This window comes from Aspergillus pseudonomiae, assembly GCF_009193645.1.
Source record: "Aspergillus pseudonomiae strain CBS 119388 unplaced genomic scaffold BDV37scaffold_4, whole genome shotgun sequence".
Lineage (NCBI taxonomy): Eukaryota > Fungi > Ascomycota > Eurotiomycetes > Eurotiales > Aspergillaceae > Aspergillus > Aspergillus pseudonomiae.
In genome coordinates, this window is record NW_022475996.1 from 19140 (window position 1) to 41293 (window position 22154).

A 22154-nucleotide genomic window follows, 5' to 3' on the forward strand; every position below is an offset into this window, starting at 1 on the left:
TATATTCAATTAACATAAAGATTACGATGTGAGGACTCCATATATAATTTGGATGTGATAACGCGTGCAGAAGCGACATTTCGAAGTTATGGCTGAAAACAACCGGTCGTAATTCGAGAAGCTAAGGTCTGACATATCGATACCACTTTATGACAGGCTCCTTGGGAGCCACGAGAAAGTCCCTATTCCGATGAAGTTCACTTTGGTATCCAACTGGCTGTTGCAATTCTCGTCCTCTTTCCCCACAGCCACTGTGGGATTGTGAACAAAGTGAAGAGCCCCATCAGACCTCCGAAGACACCGAATGGAATGGCGGGACCAGCACTGTCAACCCATTGACTCGCGAAGAATGTCCAACAGAAGCTGATGATCGCTCGCATGCACGTCACGACAACAAAACAATCCGCCGAAAGGCTGCCATAGGAGTCGATAAGCTGAGTAAGAGATGATCAGTTAGATTCCAAAAAGAATCATTCTATCATGTGTGGGAATGCGAGATCATACATAATTGAAACCAATAGATGGTGCCTGCATGAGCCCAAAGGATAGCATTCCTAGGCCAAACTGCATCCCGATCCACATATGTGGATTAGGACTCTGTGCACAGAAGCCGAAGGTCCACAAGCCGGTTGTTGCTAGAATCAGACCCGGAAGCGCAACGGGCAAACGGGATTCAGGCTCCATGTTTTCTTCTCCCCGCAATGTCTTTTTCGTAGTAATAATTCGATCTGCGGAGAGCGCCGTGACCACTGCCCCGAGCAATGCTCCCACAATACCGCCAACCAAGATGAGGCCAGCATTGTTGCCCCATAGATATGGCGGCTTGGCAGCGAGCGTTGGGCCTACTGTCGAGATTGTCACAATCCCACCGACCAGTCCTGCATACCAGAACATCACTAGCCATACCCCGGGAAGACGCAGTGTCAACCAAGGCGCAATGAAGTTCTGAAGAAGGTTTCCGTGGTAGGTGTAAAGCTTGAGTGAGCGGATGAATGTAAGCTCCAAATAGACACGACGATTCTGTGCAATATCTTCAATTTTGACGGCGTTTGTTCCGTCCTCACCTTTCCCATCTTCGTCTAACGAAGGGTCTATGGGTCGAGCTATGGTCTCACGAGCGTAAAGCGTCTCCGGGACGAGAAAGAAACAGGCGACGAGCAGAATACCGCACAGAATCACATTAACCCAATGGATCCATGCCAGACCCAGATTTCCCCCTATGTAACCACCGGCGATACCGCCCAGGACGGGGCCTATGCAGATGAAGACCGTATAAAACCCCTAAAAAATAGGAAGTAAGTTTCTGGAATTCCTACCATGACTCTCTTATGGGAGAGGTGTCCTACCATTGCCTTTCCTCTCTGATGCGCAAAATAGATTTCACCTACAACGTTTGGTGCAACTAGTAGTACCTTTAGCATTGGAGCTGCATATTGAGGAAGACGAGAGGTGCTTACTCGTGTCAGCTGGAGCGACGCCAACTCCCATGAAGAAGCGTGCAGCAAGAAGACTTCCAAATGATGTAGCGCGTGCGGCCCATACGCAGCAGAGCAGCAGAAGGAGAATGTTGAATAGATTGACGGGTCGTCGCCCAAACGTATTGGCTAACGGCACCCACAGGATATTCGCAGCACCCATCATAAGAACATTAACCTGATGCAGCTTAGCCATCGCATCCAAGCACGTATCGAAAGGACAAAGCTCGAAAGTAAAGAGAGGGCAAGGAAGAGTGAGAATTATATGCATGTCGAGCACGAACCGCGACGAGATGGCCCAGCCTCCCAATAGACACCGGCGGATTGAAAGCCATCGGCGTGGCATATAAGGGAAACGCACTGGCAATTGAACCGGAAGTAAAGTTTCCAATGGCGGCATACAGTGACATAACAAGAAGGACGGCGAACTTGCGCCAAGTAGGCCAATTCAACGGATCCAGCGGGTCTTCCGACGGTTGAGGAGACAGAACTAGTTCGCCATTATTTTTGAGATGTGTTCTACCCGCAGATTCTTGGGAATAGACTGGATTGGGGGGAACCGATTACTATTAGCCAAAATCCACACTTTCGAAGCCAGCTGTAATACTGTGCTGTCAAAGGTACTCACTTGATAGAGAGATAGTCCCAGGAGGTACCGCATCCTGTACCTCCTTCCGGGTCATAGAAAAGGCGTGCCGAAATCCACTCATGACGCGTAACACGAGTATTTGAATATCGATATCAATGACACCGAGTCTTGTGAAGTAAGGACTACCCGCTGGTTTATATGAGGACGCAACAAGCTAATATAAGGTCTCCAGTCGTTGATCGCGAGTGGGGCACCGCTACCCCAGATTTCACAAGGGCACTCGTTCGGGAGGATACATAATGTGCAATGACCCTTAGCCTAGTATCTGCGGGGAACGAATAGGGTATACATTTCGGCTTTCCTTGAGGACTCGGCTCCACAATCAATCCCCAAACCCGACGATGTCCTTGTACCATATAAATATGCCGATGTAGATTGTCGGCATATTTCCTCACTTGATTTAACATTCGGGAGATGATGACGTTGAGACATACATACACATCGCCCGAAGTGAATGCATTGAGACTTGTCTCCGTTCCAAAGGTCGGCCAAAGAGATGAATATATCCACACTTGCTGAAGCCCGAAGTGGATGCATGTACCCGGGTGTGTATGGATCATACAGCCGCCTAGTGTGGATGCTGCGTCTTCAAAAATTTCACCACATACAACTTAAGTCTTTCATGCGAATCTAGGCCCTGCCTCACTTGGTGGCGAGCAAATCACGGGTATAGTGCCCACATGCCGAACCTCCTGCTTTGGTTCCAGCTGTTCGAGTCAGCACAGATCAACATCACATAGGCATTGCCTTTAGGTCCGCTCAGCTCATCAACTGCGGCACAGCTGATTTATTAGTTCTTGGTTGAACGCCGAACGCGTACTACATCAGCATACATAGCGAATACACAAAAACCATTCATTATCCAGACGAACATGCAGGTGTGTCTCCCCCCCCTCCCAGTTGATAAGTAGAATCACTACAATTGCCTGTACCTAGCACAATGATGTTTGCTACAGGCACGTCTTCCCCATGTGGCTCCACAATTACTAGTAGGTAAACTAAAGGATGCGTCTAGTTCGGGATGTGGAGAGCATCGGGTGCAATCTGGACCGCCGGTTCCTCTCCGCATTTCAACCCCGGAAAGCGAAAGGTCTTCGCGTTTTGCAGAAATCATAAGCTAATCCGCGGCTAGAATGGAAGGACAATTGCCGACGAGGGCCTACGAAGATCCACTACTCTGCTTTTCAACCCCCCATGACGGAGCTATTCTGGATGCTTGCTAGCCAGTGACGATAGCCTGACGCTGTCAAACGTAATATGAGCTAGTTTCGCGTAGCTTCAACTACTGCAATCGAGCAGGTGGCGGCCAAATCCCATCTTTTTCCTCTCTATATTTCGAATTGGCGGCCGCATGCAACCTGGTCAGCTCCGAGGTATGCCGATAGGGCTTCCATCTTGCCTCGCCCTGGAGATCACGCTGAACCAACCGCGCAAACAATGTCGGGGCGATATGCTGGATGTCGACTTTTAGGGGTTGCAAAGCCTCGGGCTGTGCTCCAGTTGCAGCTCCGGTCCCGGTTCCAGTCTTAATTCCTGGCTCTGGCTCTGGCTCTGTCTTTGACTCGGACTGGGGTTCAGGCTCAGCTAACCAGAGATACGGCCGTGTTGTTTCACGCGAGCGGAACGACTCGTCATCCACATAGAGAAAAACATCACTTCGAAAGCCAGCAGGAATCTGGCCATTTGAGAGCATTGTGCTGAAACTGCTCCGTAAGGCACTCGGGTCCATGCCGTTATTACTACCTGGAACAGCCACCCAGTGCAATGTGAATCGGTCTCTCGTCTCGTCTTTAATCAGACTTGGTGAATAGTGTAGTCCATGGTAAACAGCAGTTCCGATCAAGGATTTATATTCTGGGAGGCGGCCTCCTTCCTCTTCTTCTTTCGGGAAGAATACCACGAGACCAAAGCGACCACCTGCTTCACCAGGGCCCTGACCACCAGGACCAGAGTCAGAACCAGAACCAGAATCACGCGCTGGGGTTAAACCGGATTGCAGTACATGCTCCTGCCAAGGAACCTTCATTGCAAACCGAATATTCCTAGTGTCATCATCGTTGAGCGCCTTGGCTGCCGCCAGCTCCACCTCTAGCCATCGCTTCTGAACCCTCTGCGCCACCTCTCTAGCAGCCCGAATATCGTCCGTCGTCGCCGCTTCCATAGCTCGAGCCTTAAGGTCCCGATCTTCAGGAGAAAGGCGCGCCACCTCGGACAGGATATGGCCCGATCGTCCCTTGACTACGCCGGCCGTTAAGAGACTGGCTTCTTTATAACTCAGGGCGAGGCTTCTAAGGGAGAAGCCATCACTGTCATTACCACTGTTGTTGCTGCTATTGATGGCTTTGGTAACTAGCTCGCCCATGGACAAGCCGCAGGCATTTTGGCAGAGGGTGTCTTCCTCGTCAGGTGGGCAGCGGTGGGTGATGAATCGGCGTTTTTGATCCGTTAATGAGGAAGGGTTGGATATGGCGCGGTTGTAGAGGTTGCGTGTCGACTCATCCAGGACTAAAGGGGTTCTGTCTGCGCTTATGCTGAAAGGGTTGGTGCCTCCAGCATCGATGGGAAACGACATATTAACACTTATATGGTTATTCAGCAAGAAGAGGATGATTGTGGGCAGGAACTTGGGAGGAGCAGACCTAGACTGTGGTAGCGGGGTCGACACGTGACGGCCTAGTGATACACATGCACTCAGGAATTGTAAATGGGTTGAATAGATTAGGAGATCTACGGAACCGAGGTAGGTTTCCTAGTAGGAAATGGTGGTTGTGTGATCCACTGATCCCTTTATGTCTCCATTCCACGTTAGCATGTTTGCTGCCCTGGAGGGGGGCCCTAATCCGAAGATCCTCACAGGTGGGAAAATAGTGGCGGTCGCTGAGGAGCGCTGAGACTCGCCTGGAGACTTGCCCCATAGTCCCTCTTCACTACAGGTTGTATCTTTTTTCCAATATATATGAAGGAGCTATTCTGGACGCTTGCCAGTCAGTCACGATAACCTGATGCTGTCAAGTGTAACATAATACAACGAACTATGGCCGATGGAGAATGGTAGGGAGACTAATGCAAACGGTCTTTCTACCCCGTACCCAGCAACTATTCAACTAGGATTTCGTGGTGGTAACGAGAGAAAAATGCAAAGGAAAAGAAAGAAAAAAAGAAATACCAATAAAAAGCAGACATAGTCCCAAGAAAGCTCAAGTTTACCTCAGGGTCATGGAAGGGAAGCTCAGATTTATATATTTTGCAACAGGAGGTTAGGTGCAGGTCAAACCCTAATGGGCCCAAGAACTGTTTCTGAGGGAGGTCGCATACAATGTCACAGGTCATGTCCCGCTCTTGAATGCTATCATCTGACGGGTATGAGACGATTTATACTCCACAAACTGCACAGTTTTGAACAAGCAGTCGCATGAATTGATGGATGGTTTCAAGACCAAGACAATGTCGCTGACTCAGCGGAAGTGAGGAAGTTCCGAACTCCATCGAGCGGTAGGTACGTACTATGTCTACTCCATCGACTATAGTAGCCTTCTCTATGATAAAAATTGATAGAATGATATTAAAGAACCTAAAAGTGTTCAATATATTCACTGTTAGCCAACATTTGGAGTCCATAACATACTAGGTTCGTCTTGAATCTTCTCAACCTTAGGATGCTTCAACTTGAAGATAGCCTTTGGTAAGAATAGTTTGTCTGCTGTATACGACATAAAATAGACTAAGGCAATCGTCACCTTGTCCTCTTAGGCCTGGAACTCTGGATCTGTTGATTTTTGGATAACGTGATATAAATTACATATCAAAGCTCAGCCACACTAGTCGCAAAGGCCCACACATGAAGATCACATCCGCACTCAGTATACCTCTATAGTATCAAATACCTGATTAGGAGTTATAATGCTACGAGTGATGTAATCTCATCAGGCTTGGTTTATCGTTCCGGAACGAAGCAAGTTCCGAGCAATGAGCGGACTACGGTGGAGATTATGCCTCCTACGGAATATATAAAGGCTGTAAAGCCCTGTTCTGATCATCCGTGCCATCGAACAACTTAGAATATCAATTCTCTAGATTGAACTACCGCAGCCAGTTTGTTAAACGGCAATGGAAAGCTCAGTGGCATTTACCATTCGGGAGCAATACCCCTCTAGCGGGTTGTCCATCCTCATTGCTGGAGGGGGCATTGGTGGCCTCACGTTTGCGATCGAGGCGTATCGTAAAGGCCATGATGTCCGCATCATAGAGAAGCGCCCGAACTTTGATGGTTACGGTGAGTACTGACCTGACCCTCACAACACCAAATACTAATGCAACAATGAATACAGGCGATCTTCTATTGATAGAATGCAACGCCCTTCACAGTATCAAGAACTGGCCAGGGTTCTATGAGCGATTGCAGGCGATCTCGTACAAGTCCCAGCGAAACGTCAAGAAGTTCGACGGGACATGGGTGGGAGTTTGGCCACTAGGTGACGGAAAGGACCTGTCAATGGCCTTCAACCGATCTGAGCTCCACTCTGCATTATGGGAGTATGTCCAGGAGCTAGGTATTCGAGTGGACTTCTCAACTACCGTTGAAGACTACTTCGAAACTGATGTGGAAGGTGGCGTGGTCCTTGCCGATGGAAGCATGCTTACGGCAGATGTTGTCGTAGCTGCTGATGGCGTCGGCTCCAAGGCATGGTCGTTGGTCTTGGGAACGAAAGATGTTCCCATCAGCTCCGGATTTGCCTGTTACAGAGCGACCTTTCCCGCTGGACCAGCACTCGACAATCCAATCATTGCTAAAGAGTTTGAAGGCTACGTCGATCGTGCCTCGATTCATGCGGGCCCTGGGGCACATGTGGCCGTGGGAAAGACGTCAAGGCAGATTTGCTACATGTTGACACATCGGGTATGTCGGATTAGATCTCAGAGATGCATATATGCTGCCGGTAGGCTGACCATTCTATAACCGCAGGACGATCACAATGCGGAGGAAGACTGGGATAAAACTGTGTCTACTGAGAAGGCTTTGACATACATTGAAGGATGGGAACCCTTTTTGACTGAGCTGATTAAAGCTACTCCCAACAACTGCTGTACGGACTGGAAGCTGTTGTGGCGCAATCCTCAACCGAAATGGGCCTCACCTAAGGCTCGAGTCATTCAGCTTGGTGATTCTGCTCACTCCTTCTTGCCAACGTCTGGTAGTGGAGCGGCAATGGCCATGGAAGACGCGTACTCTTTGGCAACGTGCTTGCAATTGGGCGGCAAGTCTAATTTCGCCTTGGCTGTGCGAGTTCATAACCACCTGAGGTATGCAATAATGCGAGTTAAAGACGGAAATATGGTCTTATACTTACCGCGAATATACAGGTTCGAACGCGTGTCGTGCGCCCAGAAAATGGGATTCCACCACAGGGAGAAATTCCATAACACCGACTGGGATGCAGTAGCGAAGAATCCGGATACTTTTAGCAAGACTACTGCTGACTGGATTATGCGCCATAACCCAGAGCAATACGCCTATGATAACTACGGAAAATGTGCGAATCATCTTTTGACCCGGGCTCCCTTCCAGAACACCAACGTACCTCCGGGCTACACCTACAAGCCGTGGACTGTGAAGGAGCTCATGGACGCTTCAGACAGACATGAGCCGGTGGTTGATGAAGGTGATTGGTCCTGATTATGGTTGTGCACAATGGGGGTATCGTATTGATAGATAGTTGATCTACTAGCTGTGGGTTCATCGGCATGTTGGTCGTGTAATTGAGGTAACTGGAATTTAGTATGCTGCGTGTGGAAGAATTCTCAACCCTGTATTAGGAGGCTGGCAATCATAACGAGGAAAGCTCTTACGGGGTCAACGCTCCACCGATTTTCTATGCACAAGTGTCAAACATACAAGCAAATATTTGTACATCTCTTCTATGTTGTGTCTCCGTCCAGGTCTGTTTGTTAGTGATAACGGCAAAGGTGCGGGCCATCAGTTCCGTACTATCTTAATCCACTGAACTCTCGAAGGTATGTTTTGTATTAAAGTCACTACTTTGCTTTAACTATTCCGGGACTGGTCGGATATTATTGTTTCGAGTGATCTCCTAATCTCATGTTTTGCACGCTCGGCTGTTCATAGACTTAGCTCACCGAGAGGATGAAGGCTCGTGATATAATAACATGATCAACAGTATTAGGTCTTCCGTGGGGCCGTTGCTTTGAAGATTAAGACACACCCTACTATCGCACTTTCCACATGCTCAAACTCTCGCGAGAGAAGCTTGGTGAAATCCTTCGCTTCGTCGCCTTGATTGTCAAATACTCCGAAGAAATTGTAAATTGAAAGTAACAGCGACGCAAACCAATTTTATTGAATGTTCTTTCCTAGAACCGTGGTGCCAAAGAGTACCCCGTGCTCCTTAAGCAGCGACTTGAGGTTTACAAAGGTTGTGGCTTTCCTGAATGGTGGGCCAGGGAGGCAGGATCTTCTCCGGGACTTTCTTTCATTGCCGCCAGAAAGTATCCGGTGCCTACACCCACATCCATATGATGGGGACCAGCATTCGCCCGGACAAAAGGGATTAAGACAGAATCAGTCGGGCAGCGCCAAGCGAATCGCGTTACCAGATAATGAACAACGAAGTCGTAGATCCACAGGAAGACCCAGTTGTATACCCTCGCACTCTGTGGCAATGACTGTCTCATTTCTATGTGTTTGCAGACCGACTGTTCAGATTTGGGACGGAGAATGAAGACGTATGTTGCGCATTGCAGAACGATTCTATTACCTGTTAGTTGGCTTTATCCCACAAGGCTTAAAGACGACGTCAGTGGTTGCAATACTCCACTTCCGTATTGGATAGCAAGGTTACACTTTTCCATCTTTCGGATAGAGAGGACCGGTTTAATCAAGATCTAGTTCCATATTGTCAATCATTCGAATAGGTAGCCAGTCCGTAGTCTTCCTCCATACAGTTGTCATGTTTCTCTGTAATGAACCGTCGTCTGTTGCGTTCAATCTGGTGGGAGACTGAATATTGAACCTACTAATAAAATACGAAGCACGCTGGATACTATGCCTATGGTCAGGGTCTTCGGTGAACTTCTGTTATCTAGTCCAACTTAGTCGAGATCATTTTTCATAATCCTTGCCCCGTTGTATTCATTCTCTCTTTGCGCAGTCTCCAACGTGGTGAGCTACGCTGACATGCTCTTTGAGGTCACTGACTGCTAATAAACGTTACACATTTCTTGTCACCAGAATAGAATATTTCCCATCAAGATGATACCTTGCATAATGCAGGATCTCAATCGCTGGTCTTAAAATCGGGGAAAGTAGCAGACATCGTCGGGGGTTATCGGATATTCGGAAAGCCCATGGTAAACCCCGAAGATAACTAGTTATCTTTGTAGTATCGCTACCAAACAAAAAAACATACAACAGGAGGGATTCGCTGGTGGCTACCCCTCCATGTGAAACAATCAGTACCTGGGCGTATGCACTTCGCCTCTTTGTACAATAGGCAGCAAGAATATTTGCTTCTGCCAACAACGAGACACAGAGCCTTCATTACCCTCACCGTTCTATATTGACTTGGGACTAGAATCAGTAGACCACGTCAAATCCACGAGAAGCTTCGCTCGAGACAAGAGATCAGGCCAATGCCGAAGGATACCTCTATATATGGAGATCTGCATTTTGAGATCGTGCAATGTTATGGTTTCTGGGCCCTACAGTCAGCACCCTCCCTCTCTCATGCGGGCCCTGCCTGCATGGTACCTTACTCGGGAGCTTTGGGTAAACCAGCGGACCAGGTGAAGCCATCCCGTCTCATTTTAGGGGCTTGATAGCCAACTCAATTTTCCATACCGCGAAGTATCCGAATTAGACAAAGCGTGGGGATAAGTACTGACACCGGACTCCACGAAAAGGTGAGAATCCATCGTCCTGAAAGCTGGCGGCGGTGCTACCATTCAACGTACTCGCTGGACCCATTTTGCCCTGTACAAGAGTGAGGATCCCAACTGGTAATCCCCAATCCATTAGAAAGCCATGAGTCATATTTTCGGTACTGTAGATCATTGAGCCCATAATGTCTATGGACAGGGGGAGATCATCATCTCTCGCATACATAATATTCACAAAATAGTAATCACATATCCACCACCATCACACCTACTCTCATATTCGAGCCAGTTTTCATTCTTTGTGTCTTCAAAATTTGTCCAGACCTGCATTCCCATTGCTCCAGAGAAGGCGTGCAGAATGCCAGCCCGTTTGAATTGGCCTCTAGCCTTCCTGGTAGGTTCAAGCAAAAGACATGACATATTCCACGTTGGCAACTGATGATTATCAAGAAACAACGGTAGACAGTGAAGGTGATATGTTGAAGGAGTGCAGTCGAGGCGGATATAAAGGCGTACTTTATCATTCCACCAAGCACCATCAAAGAAAACATGCCATTCATCGTCATGTTTGAGCTCAAGTTGGATTGTTGCGAGTGGCCCAGAAACCCTCAGAAAGCCACCTGTAACGATTCCAAAGGGGTCACCCGTAGCGGTCTGGACTTCACAGGTAATTATATTGGTTAATGCCTGTATATCTTCGAGTTGTCCATTGACGAAAATTGGCACAGAGGATCGACCGTCCACACTAGCCCAAGACCATGACGGTGCACGGTAGGGGTTGGGCCGTGAACATTTTTCTCCTCTGACTGATGGGCCAAACCAGAACAAGTCAGTGACAAGGGATGTCCTCCATAATCCAGCACAGTACTCGTCGCCAAGGTAACGCCCAATAATCTTCGAAATTCCTGAGAGGGCTATGAGTTTGTCTGTTCCATATGTCAATCGTGCTGTGGTGTAGATTTCCACGATTGTCTTCCACAGCTTCCTCATGGTGTCGATTTCCTCATTTGCCGTGTTCCTTCCCATAAGTTCCAGGTCGCTCTTGGAGCTAAAGCGCAAATTCCATAAGATATCTCTTGTCAACCACTGCTCATGAATGTTTGGCGGTAAACCTCCCGGATAAGTCTCACACGCATTCAATTCATAGCATTCCCAGAACAGCTGGCTTCCTGTTAAATGAAGAATCCTTGGCGCTAGCAAAAGCTCCTGAACAACCCATGCTCGTTTCATCAAAGGCAGATCCTTAAACGTGGCATCCCTGAAGTCATTGTGGTAGAGAATATACTGGTGATTTTCGCAGTCATCCCAGGCGGATTTTATGATGCACGGCTGAATCAAAGATAGATCCCTTTCTGGGAAGCAGCTCACATCACATCCTGCCGCAATAGTTGCTGCGATATTTATCACTGCGCCTGAATACACATGGGTCATAAGTGGTGCCTCTCGTTGCCAGTCAGCCTTAGAGTCTTGGAATATGCACAATGAATCTATCCAGAGAAAACCAAGGCCCAGTGACCGAGCTGTGAACACAGCGTCTTGGAACACCTGGTCCAACTCTGAAATAAGAACTCCTTCATGCAAATTCTTCAGTGATATCGAATTCAATGTCGAGTAGTTAGAGGGTTTTGAAGTCCCCCAACAATGGCTGAGCGTCGCGTATTGAACTGCAGTTCCTTCTCTTTGAGGACAAAGTGATAATCGAATTTTTTCGAAGCTTGGTTGCCCTATCTGAAGAAGGCGCGTGGGGGTGTAGCCAGATACTGAAGATGACCGGCATCTGGTGTGGGTAGCTTGGCATCTCGACAACCATTTCAATGCGCCTGACATGCTAGGTGCCCACGTATTGGGACTATAAGTTACGTTGTTATCAATATGGCTGCCAGCAACTAAATTGGAGTAAGCATTTTGGTTATTGATAGCGACAGCATGTAATTGGTTCTATCTTACCATTCATGTTTTGCAAGCAGAAAGTAATAGACCTCCCCCAAGTGTCAATGCCGTTCTTGTTCACAGTAAAGCCAAGCTCCAAGATAGATTTTCTGGCGGCAGATTTGCAGCGAATATAATATCGTGAAACTGGATTAGGGAATGGCTTTTCATACTCTTTAGGCTGTTTAGACTGCCGTGGATGGTCAGAAACTGCATTCCACAAGACCCGACATATGTGGCATTTGTGAATAGCTGCTTGTTCAAGATCATGGACATGAAGATGGTGTGTATGAGTTCTCTGGTCCAAAGAACCGACAAATATTTGGCAACAAGCTGTGCACAGCATCATCTAGGCGCGGTTGACTGTAGACAAGCCGGGACTGTCCTTGCTGTTTTAAAAGATGACCGTAGAAAATTGCTTAGAAAGGAATCAATAGTAGCAAAGCCCGACCGTGATAACTGATGGAAGATGTGTGGTGATAAGTATTTATTTCCAGATCATTACTTTCGACCCATGCCCTAAAACTTTTAGGCGCCTACCTAGTAACTAGTCTAAGCCACACTATTACCAAGTAAGGATGCTTAGCCTTGCCTGCATGTTCCGCGAATGGGTTCCACAATTGTCCAATAAGTGAACGACATGCCATCTTGGCATCCATGTTAGCGGATGTCGCCATCTAATTTCCATGGTGACATTCCATTCGAGATAGTCCAGCTTCAATGAGGAGATCTAGAGCGCTAATCACATAGCATAGGTGAATGTGGCTTTCCTCGCAGGAGATCAAAATTTACACCGTAGGATTACTATATGTCTATTCGATTTGAGTAACTTCAGACTCGCTGAAGGGAGCCGACAAATAAATCTGATCAGTTCTGAGGTGCTGTTGTTGGGAGGACTATGTATACGAATCGTCCGGATGTTCTCGATCAGCCGGAACACATCGACGACCTGGTTGGTTACCAGCCCAGGAGAGCAATGGAGAAATGCTCTGGTGTGGTCGTGTCGAAAACTGGAATCATCACCTAGATGGCATTAGGTCATCTTTCTGCCACTAACGGGATTTTCCTTGGCCATTTTAATTGCGTTTTAATGCGTCTTTGACTTCCTCGCCTCGAATATCTGTGGAGTATAGTTAGAAATCTTACCATGTCGTTATTTAATCCGGACTAATTCCTCGTCACTATGGCTGCTTTTCTCACTCCTATGGGGTACCCTCCGACTAGTTACAATTTGAAGACTTGTGGATCAATGGCACAACAACGTGCTGGAAGAGAACTTTTGGGGATATGGTTAACTGGTCTCAGTTCTTCTATTCTTGATTCTAGTCCTCTTCCAGAAAAAAATAGAAGTCTAGGGCTTTAAACAAATTGACTATACGGTTCCAATATGACTTAAGTATAGCCAAGCGGACGGGAAGCGCTGTTCTCCACACCCTGTGGTCGTATGTACTGGGTTGTCCGAAATACTGGTATAGGATCAGCATGATGCTAGCTCGCTGAACTGCATGACAACAGTCGCCCACGTCGAATCAACTGATTCATACATCATGGTATACGAGTATTGCGGCGAGGGTAACTGTGATGTGTATTACAAGGTTGCCTCATCCCCCTTGGAACTGGGCCCAGGGAGTTCCACTTGTCTTCAACGATACGAACCCGATCACGCCCCACAACACACCGTATGTGACATGTATGTCACACCCCGATCGGACTGATCAGCGCCCTCAGCCATGAGGTAGTCTTTGTGAATGAGGATTCAGCTCACCCAGGCATGATAAAAACAGTGGACGTGGGCAAGTGGCCGGCCTATTCGGGGGGTATGAGATGGGGGTGGGTAGTCACCTTGCAGGGTAAAAGGAAATTGCTTTTTGCAAATTGGGGCAACATGGGAAACCCGGAGGATAATCCTGTTGCGTGTGGTGCCGTTGAGGTCTCTACTTATAGGTGTTCATAAGAACGTGGGGACTGACTATTACGGAGGCTACTTGATCGTAGTTAGCATAAATATCCACAAACTCAGTTCCTGATGCCAGGAGGTGAACATGGCGGAATCCTTTGAAGATTCTCGCTGTATGAAGATTATCATTATGTTAAACCTGGGGTCTCATAGAAATATAAGAAGGTATATTTAGATTATTACGAGTGCGAGTGGGCTTGTACACCTGTGAACTGAACTTAGTTCAACGACGAGTACACAAACTTTTCGAACTCTGTAAGCAGCTCCACAGACTTCTGATCCCCCATCGGTACAAGCTGAGAGAGATATATACCAGCGACGCCAGTATTAATGTCGATCCACTAAAGTAATCAAAGAGTGAGCTAAAATCTTCATTCTGGAATGGAATGACTCACCCAATAGCAATTCGGTATACCGGACCAGGTGAGCGAATGCACCCCCCGTTGCTCAGGAATCGCAGCGGTGTTAACAAGACCACCCAGCCCAAAGCTGACAGGCACGTCATGCGGCACAGCATTCCAGATTGCATTTTGCACCGGCAATGGATACTCATCTGGTTTGTCAAGGCCACTGTTACTTCCCAAATGGGGCTGGAACATGAGCTTGATAGTTTCAGGCCGGAGCAGCTTTCCGGTGAGAATGCCGTGGTAGACCTTGAGCATCTCGTTGACTGTTGCGTAGAGACCACCACCACCTTGGTCCTCTGCAATTGGGTCCGGCCATACAGGATTCCTTTCCTCTTCTAGCCTCTGGCCTACTCTTTCCCAGTTCTTTGCCTTCCGCGCGCGAAGGTCCTCTCGTTGGTCAAGATGAAAGGTAACGTCTTTGGCGGAAACGATGTCAAATATATGGTGCTTCATGTAATCCCCAAGCTTCATGGAAGTGACCCGCTCGACCTTTGGATCTCATGTTGTCAGTCACAAACCCCCTAATAAGTCAGAAGAATCAGAGCTTACCGCGACCCCTGCCCAGTCGATGCTTGGCGAGTATAGCCAGCGCTCGCCAGGTTCGAACAACAGGAAAGGGTGATAGGACTCTTTCTACATGAGATTAGCTGTGGCGCTTAGAATGTGACCGGCTTACCGACCACAGTTTGCTGGATAAGTGGCCGTTCGCCCTGCAGCTGTTGGTAGCGAGCCAGGAGTGGGTGCATGAACACATATGCCATGCCACTAGAGTGAGTCAACATGTGCCTGGGAGCCATTAGTATATGCACAGAAATCTATAATTCGGCGCTAAAGCATTATGCGAACGACTTGCCGAAGGGTGATAGCCTTGGTGGCTGGGCGAAAGATGGGTTCATCCTTCTCATTAAAGCCCGTCAATATCTGGGTATCTGCCCACTCCGGCAACACTTTAGCTATGTCAGCATCTAGGTCTAGCTGCCCTCTTTCTACACATTGCATCACAGCAACGGTGGTCAGAAACTTCGTGCAAGACGCGATCCAATGTACGGCATCAGTGTCTGGTATATCGGTAGAGTCGTCCCCAAACGCCTTGGCGTAGTGAAAGGAGCCTTTCTCAGGGATTATGATGATTAGCAAATGTGGAATGCTGATTCTGCAAGCTTCATACCATCTCTGTTGATGGCACCCAGTGTAACCCGTGGGAGGGGCTGCTTGTCCTCCCCAGATGGATGGCGGAGCAAATTAACGGTCTCTTCGAACGACGGCATGATGGCAGAGTCTGACCTATCCAGCGGTAACTGCAGATCTATCTTATAATTCTGAACTCTGCAGAGGAGGGCGGGGCCGGCAGTTTATGATGCGTGCGCAATTAACGGTCCACATGGCTACTACCAGCACTCATACTGAATAATGCTCAAACATGGTAGCGAGAATCCTTCGCTCCAGGCCCACTTCAACTACATGAAGTGGTTGGAGGTCGTCCCGCGCTACCGTTCTATATCTACTTTAGACCCATTGATAGTTACAGCTAGTGCCGGTCAATGCGCACAGCCCAACTGCCGAAACGCTTCTCCACATATTCAAACTGCGGGATTCGGCTATTTCAATCAGGTGTATAGGCTATACATCCATTGCAATAATTCTCTGGACCGGACGATGGACATGGGTTTACTAGGGCTCGGCTGGTGTCAAAAATAGGGCATCACGTTAGGTAAAATGATATCAGTGATAGTGATCACCATAAAACGCTGTATTATAGCTCTAGGGTGGGCATTTGCCACATATGCCTGTGGCAAGTGGGGTTAATTATTAATTTGGCAGGAGATTTTATGCTGGGTTTTGGGTGAAGCTGTTTTGCAGAGTGCTATTTCGTTCACATTGATCTCTCCCCCCCTCGCGCCCTCTGCCTTTGTTCATTTATTACCATCTGTCACTTTCAGCGGAAGGCCTTCGCTTCTGCTTTGTGGTTTTTCCCTACACCTAACACGGCACGGCAATGAAGGACAGCAAACGTTGGTATGCATTATAGCGACGCAGCGGAGCTTGTAAATCCACCATCCACAACTAATATTTGTCCAGTGATGTATTTGGCCGCGTCGCTAGCCAGAAAGACTGTAGAGTTGGCGATATCGAATGCATCTCCCATGCGCCCGATAGGGACGGGCTGCCGGGTGATCTTGTCATAAACCTCTTGCTGCCCGCTGAATTTGAAATTATCCACCAAAGGCGTGTGGATGAAACCCGGTACTACCGAGTTCAATCGAACACCTTTTGGTGCATACATGACCGCTGTGACCTTCGTAAACTGGATCACCGCAGCCTTTGCGGCAGAATATGCGACCTGTGGCTTCCCAATATATCTCAAGCCCGCAATGGAGGCGTTGTTGACCACGCAACCCGATCCTTGCTTTTCCATTATTGGGAGCACCACATGGCACGCTAGGTAGACAGTCTTCAGGTTGAGGTCAATTTGTTTGTCCCAGACATCAGGGGACATGCTGGCCGGGTCACCGGCTACTGTGGCGCCCACGTTGTTGATCAAGATATCGATTCGGCCATGCTTCGCCATCACGGTGTCCACCACTCTCCTCACGTCCTTTTCAGATGCCACATCGGCTTGGGCAATATCACATTTCCCGCCTTCGGCTTGGATTCGTGAAGCAGTGCGCTCTGCCGCCTGGAGATTCACATCGCAGCCGAAAACCCGGACGCCGTTTAGGGCCAGGCATCGAGCGATTGCTGCCCCATTGCCCCATGCTTCCGAGCCCGGTACATGTGTTTGGCCGGCTCCCATGATCAGGGCAACTTTACCATGGAGGTCTGGGTATTTTGGAAATGTGGCCATATTGTAAGATTGACGAGGCTGGGCTTCCTGCTGAAAGTTGTACAATTCCTGGATAGTGCAGGGGTTTTCTTGCTGTGACAGGACAAGATCAGCAGGGTCCAGATAAATGCGGTGTTCCTTCAAATGGTGGTGTTCAGCAGTCAGGATTAATTTATAATTATAAGTGATATACGTATCAGAGGGAATGGTCTGGCGTCACTCTCGGGCAAGTGTCCGTAGCACTGCGGGGTTGCTTTGCATTCTTTCTTGAACATCGACCGGAGTTGTTTCAATTGTCCCCGCAAAGGTCCGAGCCTCTGTAGGCAAGAGAATGCAGCTAATAACCTCGGATATTAGCTGAAACATGGGATATACTTTCTCCAATGCCTTCCCTCCTGTCGTCGTGGAAGGTATTATGCCAGGATTGACACGTCTCTGGGTTTCGGAGCTTCCCCGGGCTCTTGGATACTTACATCACCATGGCTGCTTAGGATGCTTGCCCTTAAATTGCCTCCGTTTGATAAAATAATAGAGGCAATACAGATAGGTAGATCAATGCAGGCAAAATGGGAAAGATACAGATCGAATCTAATCTACTAGTTTGCAACCATGGGTGTGCCATTTATACCGGGGACGAGAAATATTGTTCGGCTTATTGGATACACATCGTGACTTTAATAGATCTCGCAGAAAGTCGTCTATGGTCTGTATCTCACACATTGTCAGGTTCTCAATGATTCGAAGCTGCCATCATGGTGCTAGCTAGTTTATCATCCAGAGCCTGAGGGAGGAGACTAGTGGCGCATCAAGGGTCCAAACGACGGATATCTCATTTTCGTACACCTTTCACGCTTTGGCCCTGATCTTTGGCAGTTCATAGCCGCCTGTATCCTGAATTACATTAAAAGCTCTGTCCATGAACTCCTTCACATCCGCTCCTAGCCACTCTGGGATCAAATCGCCCCTGGTCAGCTCTAGCTCGCGCAGAAACCTTCCAGCAATCTGCTCACAGTTAGTCTAGTCTGGCATTATTCCAATGAAATGTGGCTGGGGTAATACGTCCCAATAAGCAACTGCCACTGTTGTTGTTATCTAAAGCTGACTGAAATATGACCTTCCCCACCATCTCTGGGGTGTTTGCTTCTAATCCAGCCGCCTTCCAGCGCTCGGTTAGGCCGGAGGTTATCGCTGTTGGTGTGAAGAAGGGGGCGACGGCGGTGATGGAAATGTTATACCGTTTTGCAGCTAGTTGGGATGCTCTCAATAGTCCAACCACAGCGTGCTTGGAAGCGATGTACGCTGCGACCCCGGTCCCTCCAAAGTATCCCGATGTAGATGCCACTAGAACAATCGACGGTTGGCCCTTCTGCAGGTTCGATGGTAATCGCATATGGTGCATGGCAAGCCGCAATGCTAGAAGTCCGGCAATGAACTCTATCAGTGGCCGTAACATTATCAAGTGTGTGGTCCGTACTATTTAAAGTTCCCTTGATATTAATATCGATGACCCTCGATGCTTCTTGTGACTCGCGCAGGTTTCCCTCGCGATCCACGTCCCCCACATCTAAAACATGTTCTGATTCCATCACGCCGGCATTGGCCACAACGGTGTCTAGACTACCGAATGTCTGAATTGTTTGCTTGAACAGACGTTGCATTTGCTGCCAGTCCCGTATATCGACTGCAATAAATACAGCATTATCAGGATATGGAAACGAAACAATCAGGTCTTGGGCATTGCTCTCGAGGGCTGGTATATCTGCAAGGACCACTTTGGCACCGTGGTTGTTAAACTCCTTGGCCGTTGCCGCACCGATACCTCCCCCGGCTCCTGTGATGATCACCGTTCGCGATCTGGCACGGTCAAGGATGGCTTGTTTGGGCTCATTCGAATGCATGATGCCTGTCGTCAAGTAGCTCTGCGAAGAACAATGAGATTAAACGCTTCTTTGGAAAGCGCGGTCCTATCCCGTCTTATGTGATACGTAAATTCTCAACACGACTCCTCGTACTTTTCGTCATAACCCCACATCGGTGGTGCTTCAAAAATAGTGCAAGTGGTGTGAAGATCAGACCAGACCAGACTCCACTTGCGGGGATGCCATGTTTGCCCAGAGACCGAAGCGGGGGTTGCCTCGCATCCTCTACGTGATATCAAACCTGGGATGAGTACACCGGGGAGTACACCACCATCTCCGACGAAGGAGAAATAACGCCACCCATAAATGATATCCTGGGTAGCTAACAAGAACAAGCCGTTGCTCTAGTCAGAGTCAATCTGGTAGTACTCTGTGTCTACTGGTGACGTGGTTATGTCTCCCCCCATGCACAAACCACATACAGCGAGAGGACCGTGCCATCCTGCAGCTTTCGCTGGACAAACCCTACCCCGCAAGACTCAGAGCGTTATGCTGATCGGATATCTCCCCGATACCATGGTGTTGATGCTGATCATACAACTGAGAATCGAATCCTTACACATCCACAGCCAGTGGCGTTCCCTCGTCCTGTTTTTTAAACTTTTCCCTGAACTGGGCTTCTGCTGCCCCGGTTAAATATGCCCTGTACAGGGTCAAAGTCTGCAGTAGGCCTGGATTTGTGGGGAAGACATGGCAAACTGTAGGCGTAATGACATGGTGTCAACCTCAAAGAATTCCACAGCTCCAGGCTGGGCTGTCATTTTATCTTCGCATTCCACCCGTCGCACGGCCAACCATCCCATATAAACCCAATTCCTTCAAGTTTCACCACATCAATCTGCTTCTACTTCACTACGCAAAACAATGCCTTCAAGTGACGTAGAAGCTAGTCTCAATGGAGACATCAAATGTGAGCATGCTGAGGAACTTGAGGATGTTCCCAGTATAGACCCAGACCTGGAAAGGAGGTAAGTTATGGACTAGAAGGATCGCCTCTAGTTAGTGAAAACATCCACTGACCTACGATTGACCAGGATTGTTCGGAAAATCGATTGCCGGCTCCTACCATCGACTGCAATTATATACCTCTTATGCTATCTCGACCGGTCGAACATTGGTAGGTGCCCATCGACTGCCATGGCCTCAACTTACTGACCTGTCTAAGGAAATGCGAAGATCCTCAATTCATCCACAAATGATACCCTCTTGGAAACCAACAACATCTCCAACCACCAATACACGATTGCAATGATGGTTTTCCTCGTGGCATATTCAGTATTTGAAGCGCCGAGCAATCTGGCATTGAAAATATTTCAACCGCGCAGGTAAGGCTTTCAAATACGCCCGAATGAGACGCCATCTTATACCACTCTCTAACGCATAATTAGGTGGCTGGGTCTACTTGTCATTGCGTTTGGTTCATTCTGCTTGGGCATCGGGTTTACGTACAATTTTGCTGGGCTAGCAGCCCTCCGATTTCTCCTGGGGGCTGCGGAAGCCGGTGCATTTCCAGGTATGTACTTCTCTCATTCCATTTGATATAGGGCATTTCGCTCTTTCATCTGTTTTTCCCCATTTGCCTAATTTTTCTTCCATCCGTCAGGCATGATTTATTATTTCACATTCTGGTACAAGCCCGCGGAACGCGCCACTCGAATCGCAGTATTCATGTGCAGTGCCACACTATCAGGCGCCTTTGGCGGGTATGAACAATCATTTAAGATTCAGGATGTTGACGATCCCTAACAACAATTAGTGCAATCGCATATGGTGTCGGGCACCTGAATGGGGCTCGAGGGTTGGAGGGCTGGCGATGGCTCTTCCTGGTGGAAGGAGTGCCCACCAGTAAGTCCATTCTCTATGATACCGGAAAGGCCCATTAATGGTGTTTTTCTCTTCCAGTTGCCGCTGGCCTACTGGTGTTTCTTTTCCTGCCAAGCTACCCTGAGAAAGTAGGGTGGCTCACGGATGAAGAGAAAAAGTTCCAAGCGCTTCGTCTAGCAGGTGACGGTTCCTCGGGGTGAGTGATCTTTGATCTGCTATCTAATCATTCCAACGTTCAAACGGGAAGGTTTGCTGACTGAGCTTTGAAGTGAGGACAAACTCAACTGGAAAGACGCGAAGGAAACCCTTCTAACAGGAAGACTCTACCTTCACTACCTTACATATCTAACCATATCAGCTGGGGTTGCATCGCTGTCCTTGTTCGCCCCGACAATCATTCTGGGTCTGGGCTATACAGACCTCCAAGCACAGCTCTTTACCGTTCCGCCCTACGCTGTTGCGTATGTTGTGACTTTAGGGCTTGCGTGGCTTTCAGACCGGCTGAAATGTCGAGGAGCCATCGCATGTGGCTCCCAGCTTGTTGCGTTTGTTGCTTTCGCTATTCAAGGTAAGTGCGGATAGGGAATCATTTATCACATTTATCCTCATCTCATTGGTGCAATGCTGATTATCTGCTAGCATCTCTTCCGGTTAAGGCTTATACTGCACGCTATGCGTTCCTCGTCATTGCTACTGCTGGGGCCTTTGGGGGTCTACCCTCACTTAACGCCTGGGTAGGAGACAATATTCACACGACCACAGCTCGGTCTATAACAACCGCACTCAACATATCGTTCTCGGGCCCCGGGCAAATCATCGGAGTCTGGATATATAGAGCGCAGGATGCCCCGGCATACCGATTGGGTCATGGGGTCAATGCTGGGATGAGCTTTCTAGCTGCAATTCTGGCCTTCTGCTTAACTCTTTACTACCGGCGAGAGAATATGAAGATGAAAGGCACTAGTCAGACACGTTGGGTGACCTAAAGGATAGCGAAGATGTTGAGACATCCAATAGTACTAGGACTGAACAATCGATGGCCGTCTGAAAGGCCATTTACTGTCATCTATAATGCTGTATTCATTCCATCATTGGGAGCCAAATGGCTGGCACAAATCCGCATGGTCTACCCCAGGTCTTCTTGTCTACATAATTTGTCAGGTTTCCGGGATTAACCGACTGAATTGTGAAGGCCTCGTCATCGGAAGGAATATAGCGTGCGACGATCAGGCGGAGATAAGTAAGCTTACGTCCGCCATGGCTTATAAACACTGTCG

The 22154-nt window shown here is 48.3% G+C and overlaps 8 protein-coding genes across 8 annotated transcripts; 2 read left to right on the forward strand and 6 right to left on the reverse strand.

Moving 5' to 3' along the window:
- Nucleotides 1-197: 197 nt before the first annotated feature.
- Nucleotides 198-1671, reverse strand: BDV37DRAFT_268062 (major facilitator superfamily domain-containing protein; the record flags this gene model as incomplete). The annotated part of the gene is made up of 4 exons (XM_032084114.1): nt 198-434; nt 505-1281; nt 1347-1426; nt 1458-1671. 4 exons carry the CDS (start codon nt 1669-1671, stop codon nt 198-200), a joined length of 1308 nt encoding a protein of 435 aa, XP_031946163.1.
- Nucleotides 1672-3322: 1651 nt separating this feature from the next.
- BDV37DRAFT_294442 (uncharacterized protein) lies at nt 3323-4696 on the reverse strand (the record flags this gene model as incomplete). Its single annotated transcript, XM_032089628.1, has 1 exon — nt 3323-4696. The coding sequence occupies one exon, from the start codon at nt 4694-4696 to the stop codon at nt 3407-3409; it is 1290 nt and encodes a 429-aa protein (XP_031946164.1). The 3' UTR covers nt 3323-3406.
- Nucleotides 4697-6231: 1535 nt separating this feature from the next.
- Nucleotides 6232-7798, forward strand: BDV37DRAFT_294444 (uncharacterized protein; the record flags this gene model as incomplete). The annotated part of the gene is made up of 4 exons (XM_032089629.1): nt 6232-6397; nt 6453-7021; nt 7088-7425; nt 7486-7798. The coding sequence occupies 4 exons, from the start codon at nt 6232-6234 to the stop codon at nt 7796-7798; spliced, it is 1386 nt and encodes a 461-aa protein (XP_031946165.1).
- Nucleotides 7799-10230: 2432 nt separating this feature from the next.
- Nucleotides 10231-12336, reverse strand: BDV37DRAFT_294447 (HET domain-containing protein). Its single transcript, XM_032089630.1, has 2 exons — nt 11965-12336; nt 10231-11903 (listed from the first exon to the last, which is right to left on the reverse strand). The coding sequence occupies exons 1-2, from the start codon at nt 12293-12295 to the stop codon at nt 10249-10251; spliced, it is 1986 nt and encodes a 661-aa protein (XP_031946166.1). The 5' UTR covers nt 12296-12336; the 3' UTR covers nt 10231-10248.
- Nucleotides 12337-14121: 1785 nt separating this feature from the next.
- BDV37DRAFT_278367 (serine hydrolase domain-containing protein) lies at nt 14122-15206 on the reverse strand (the record flags this gene model as incomplete). The annotated part of the gene is made up of 5 exons (XM_032086032.1): nt 14122-14244; nt 14299-14799; nt 14860-14943; nt 14991-15096; nt 15157-15206. The coding sequence occupies 5 exons, from the start codon at nt 15204-15206 to the stop codon at nt 14122-14124; spliced, it is 864 nt and encodes a 287-aa protein (XP_031946167.1).
- Nucleotides 15207-16238: 1032 nt separating this feature from the next.
- BDV37DRAFT_294451 (SDR family NAD(P)-dependent oxidoreductase) lies at nt 16239-17479 on the reverse strand. The gene has a single exon (XM_032089631.1). It carries the CDS (start codon nt 17153-17155, stop codon nt 16334-16336), a length of 822 nt encoding a protein of 273 aa, XP_031946168.1. The 5' UTR covers nt 17156-17479; the 3' UTR covers nt 16239-16333.
- Nucleotides 17480-17980: 501 nt separating this feature from the next.
- On the reverse strand, nt 17981-19032 carry BDV37DRAFT_278369 (uncharacterized protein; the record flags this gene model as incomplete). Its single annotated transcript, XM_032086033.1, has 3 exons — nt 17981-18136; nt 18258-18547; nt 18609-19032. 3 exons carry the CDS (start codon nt 19030-19032, stop codon nt 17981-17983), a joined length of 870 nt encoding a protein of 289 aa, XP_031946169.1.
- Nucleotides 19033-19917: 885 nt separating this feature from the next.
- BDV37DRAFT_268067 (major facilitator superfamily domain-containing protein) lies at nt 19918-21863 on the forward strand (the record flags this gene model as incomplete). Its single annotated transcript, XM_032084115.1, has 9 exons — nt 19918-20021; nt 20088-20170; nt 20219-20378; nt 20442-20566; nt 20657-20756; nt 20810-20898; nt 20956-21073; nt 21147-21445; nt 21517-21863. The coding sequence occupies 9 exons, from the start codon at nt 19918-19920 to the stop codon at nt 21861-21863; spliced, it is 1425 nt and encodes a 474-aa protein (XP_031946170.1).
- Nucleotides 21864-22154: the final 291 nt, after the last annotated feature.

What these genes read in the sequence shown, in the direction of transcription:
- BDV37DRAFT_294447 (XM_032089630.1), bottom strand. Translation starts at nt 12,295, where the DNA reads ATGATGCTGTGCACAGCTTGTTGCCAAATATTTGTCGGTTCTTTGGAC. An exon ending in CTGCTTGCAAAACATGAATG is followed by an intron (nt 11,904 to 11,964) that starts GTAAGATAGAAC and finishes ACTCCAATTTAG; the next exon opens with TTGCTGGCAGCCATATTGAT.
- BDV37DRAFT_294451 (XM_032089631.1), bottom strand. Translation starts at nt 17,155, where the DNA reads ATGGCCACATTTCCAAAATACCCAGACCTCCATGGTAAAGTTGCCCTG.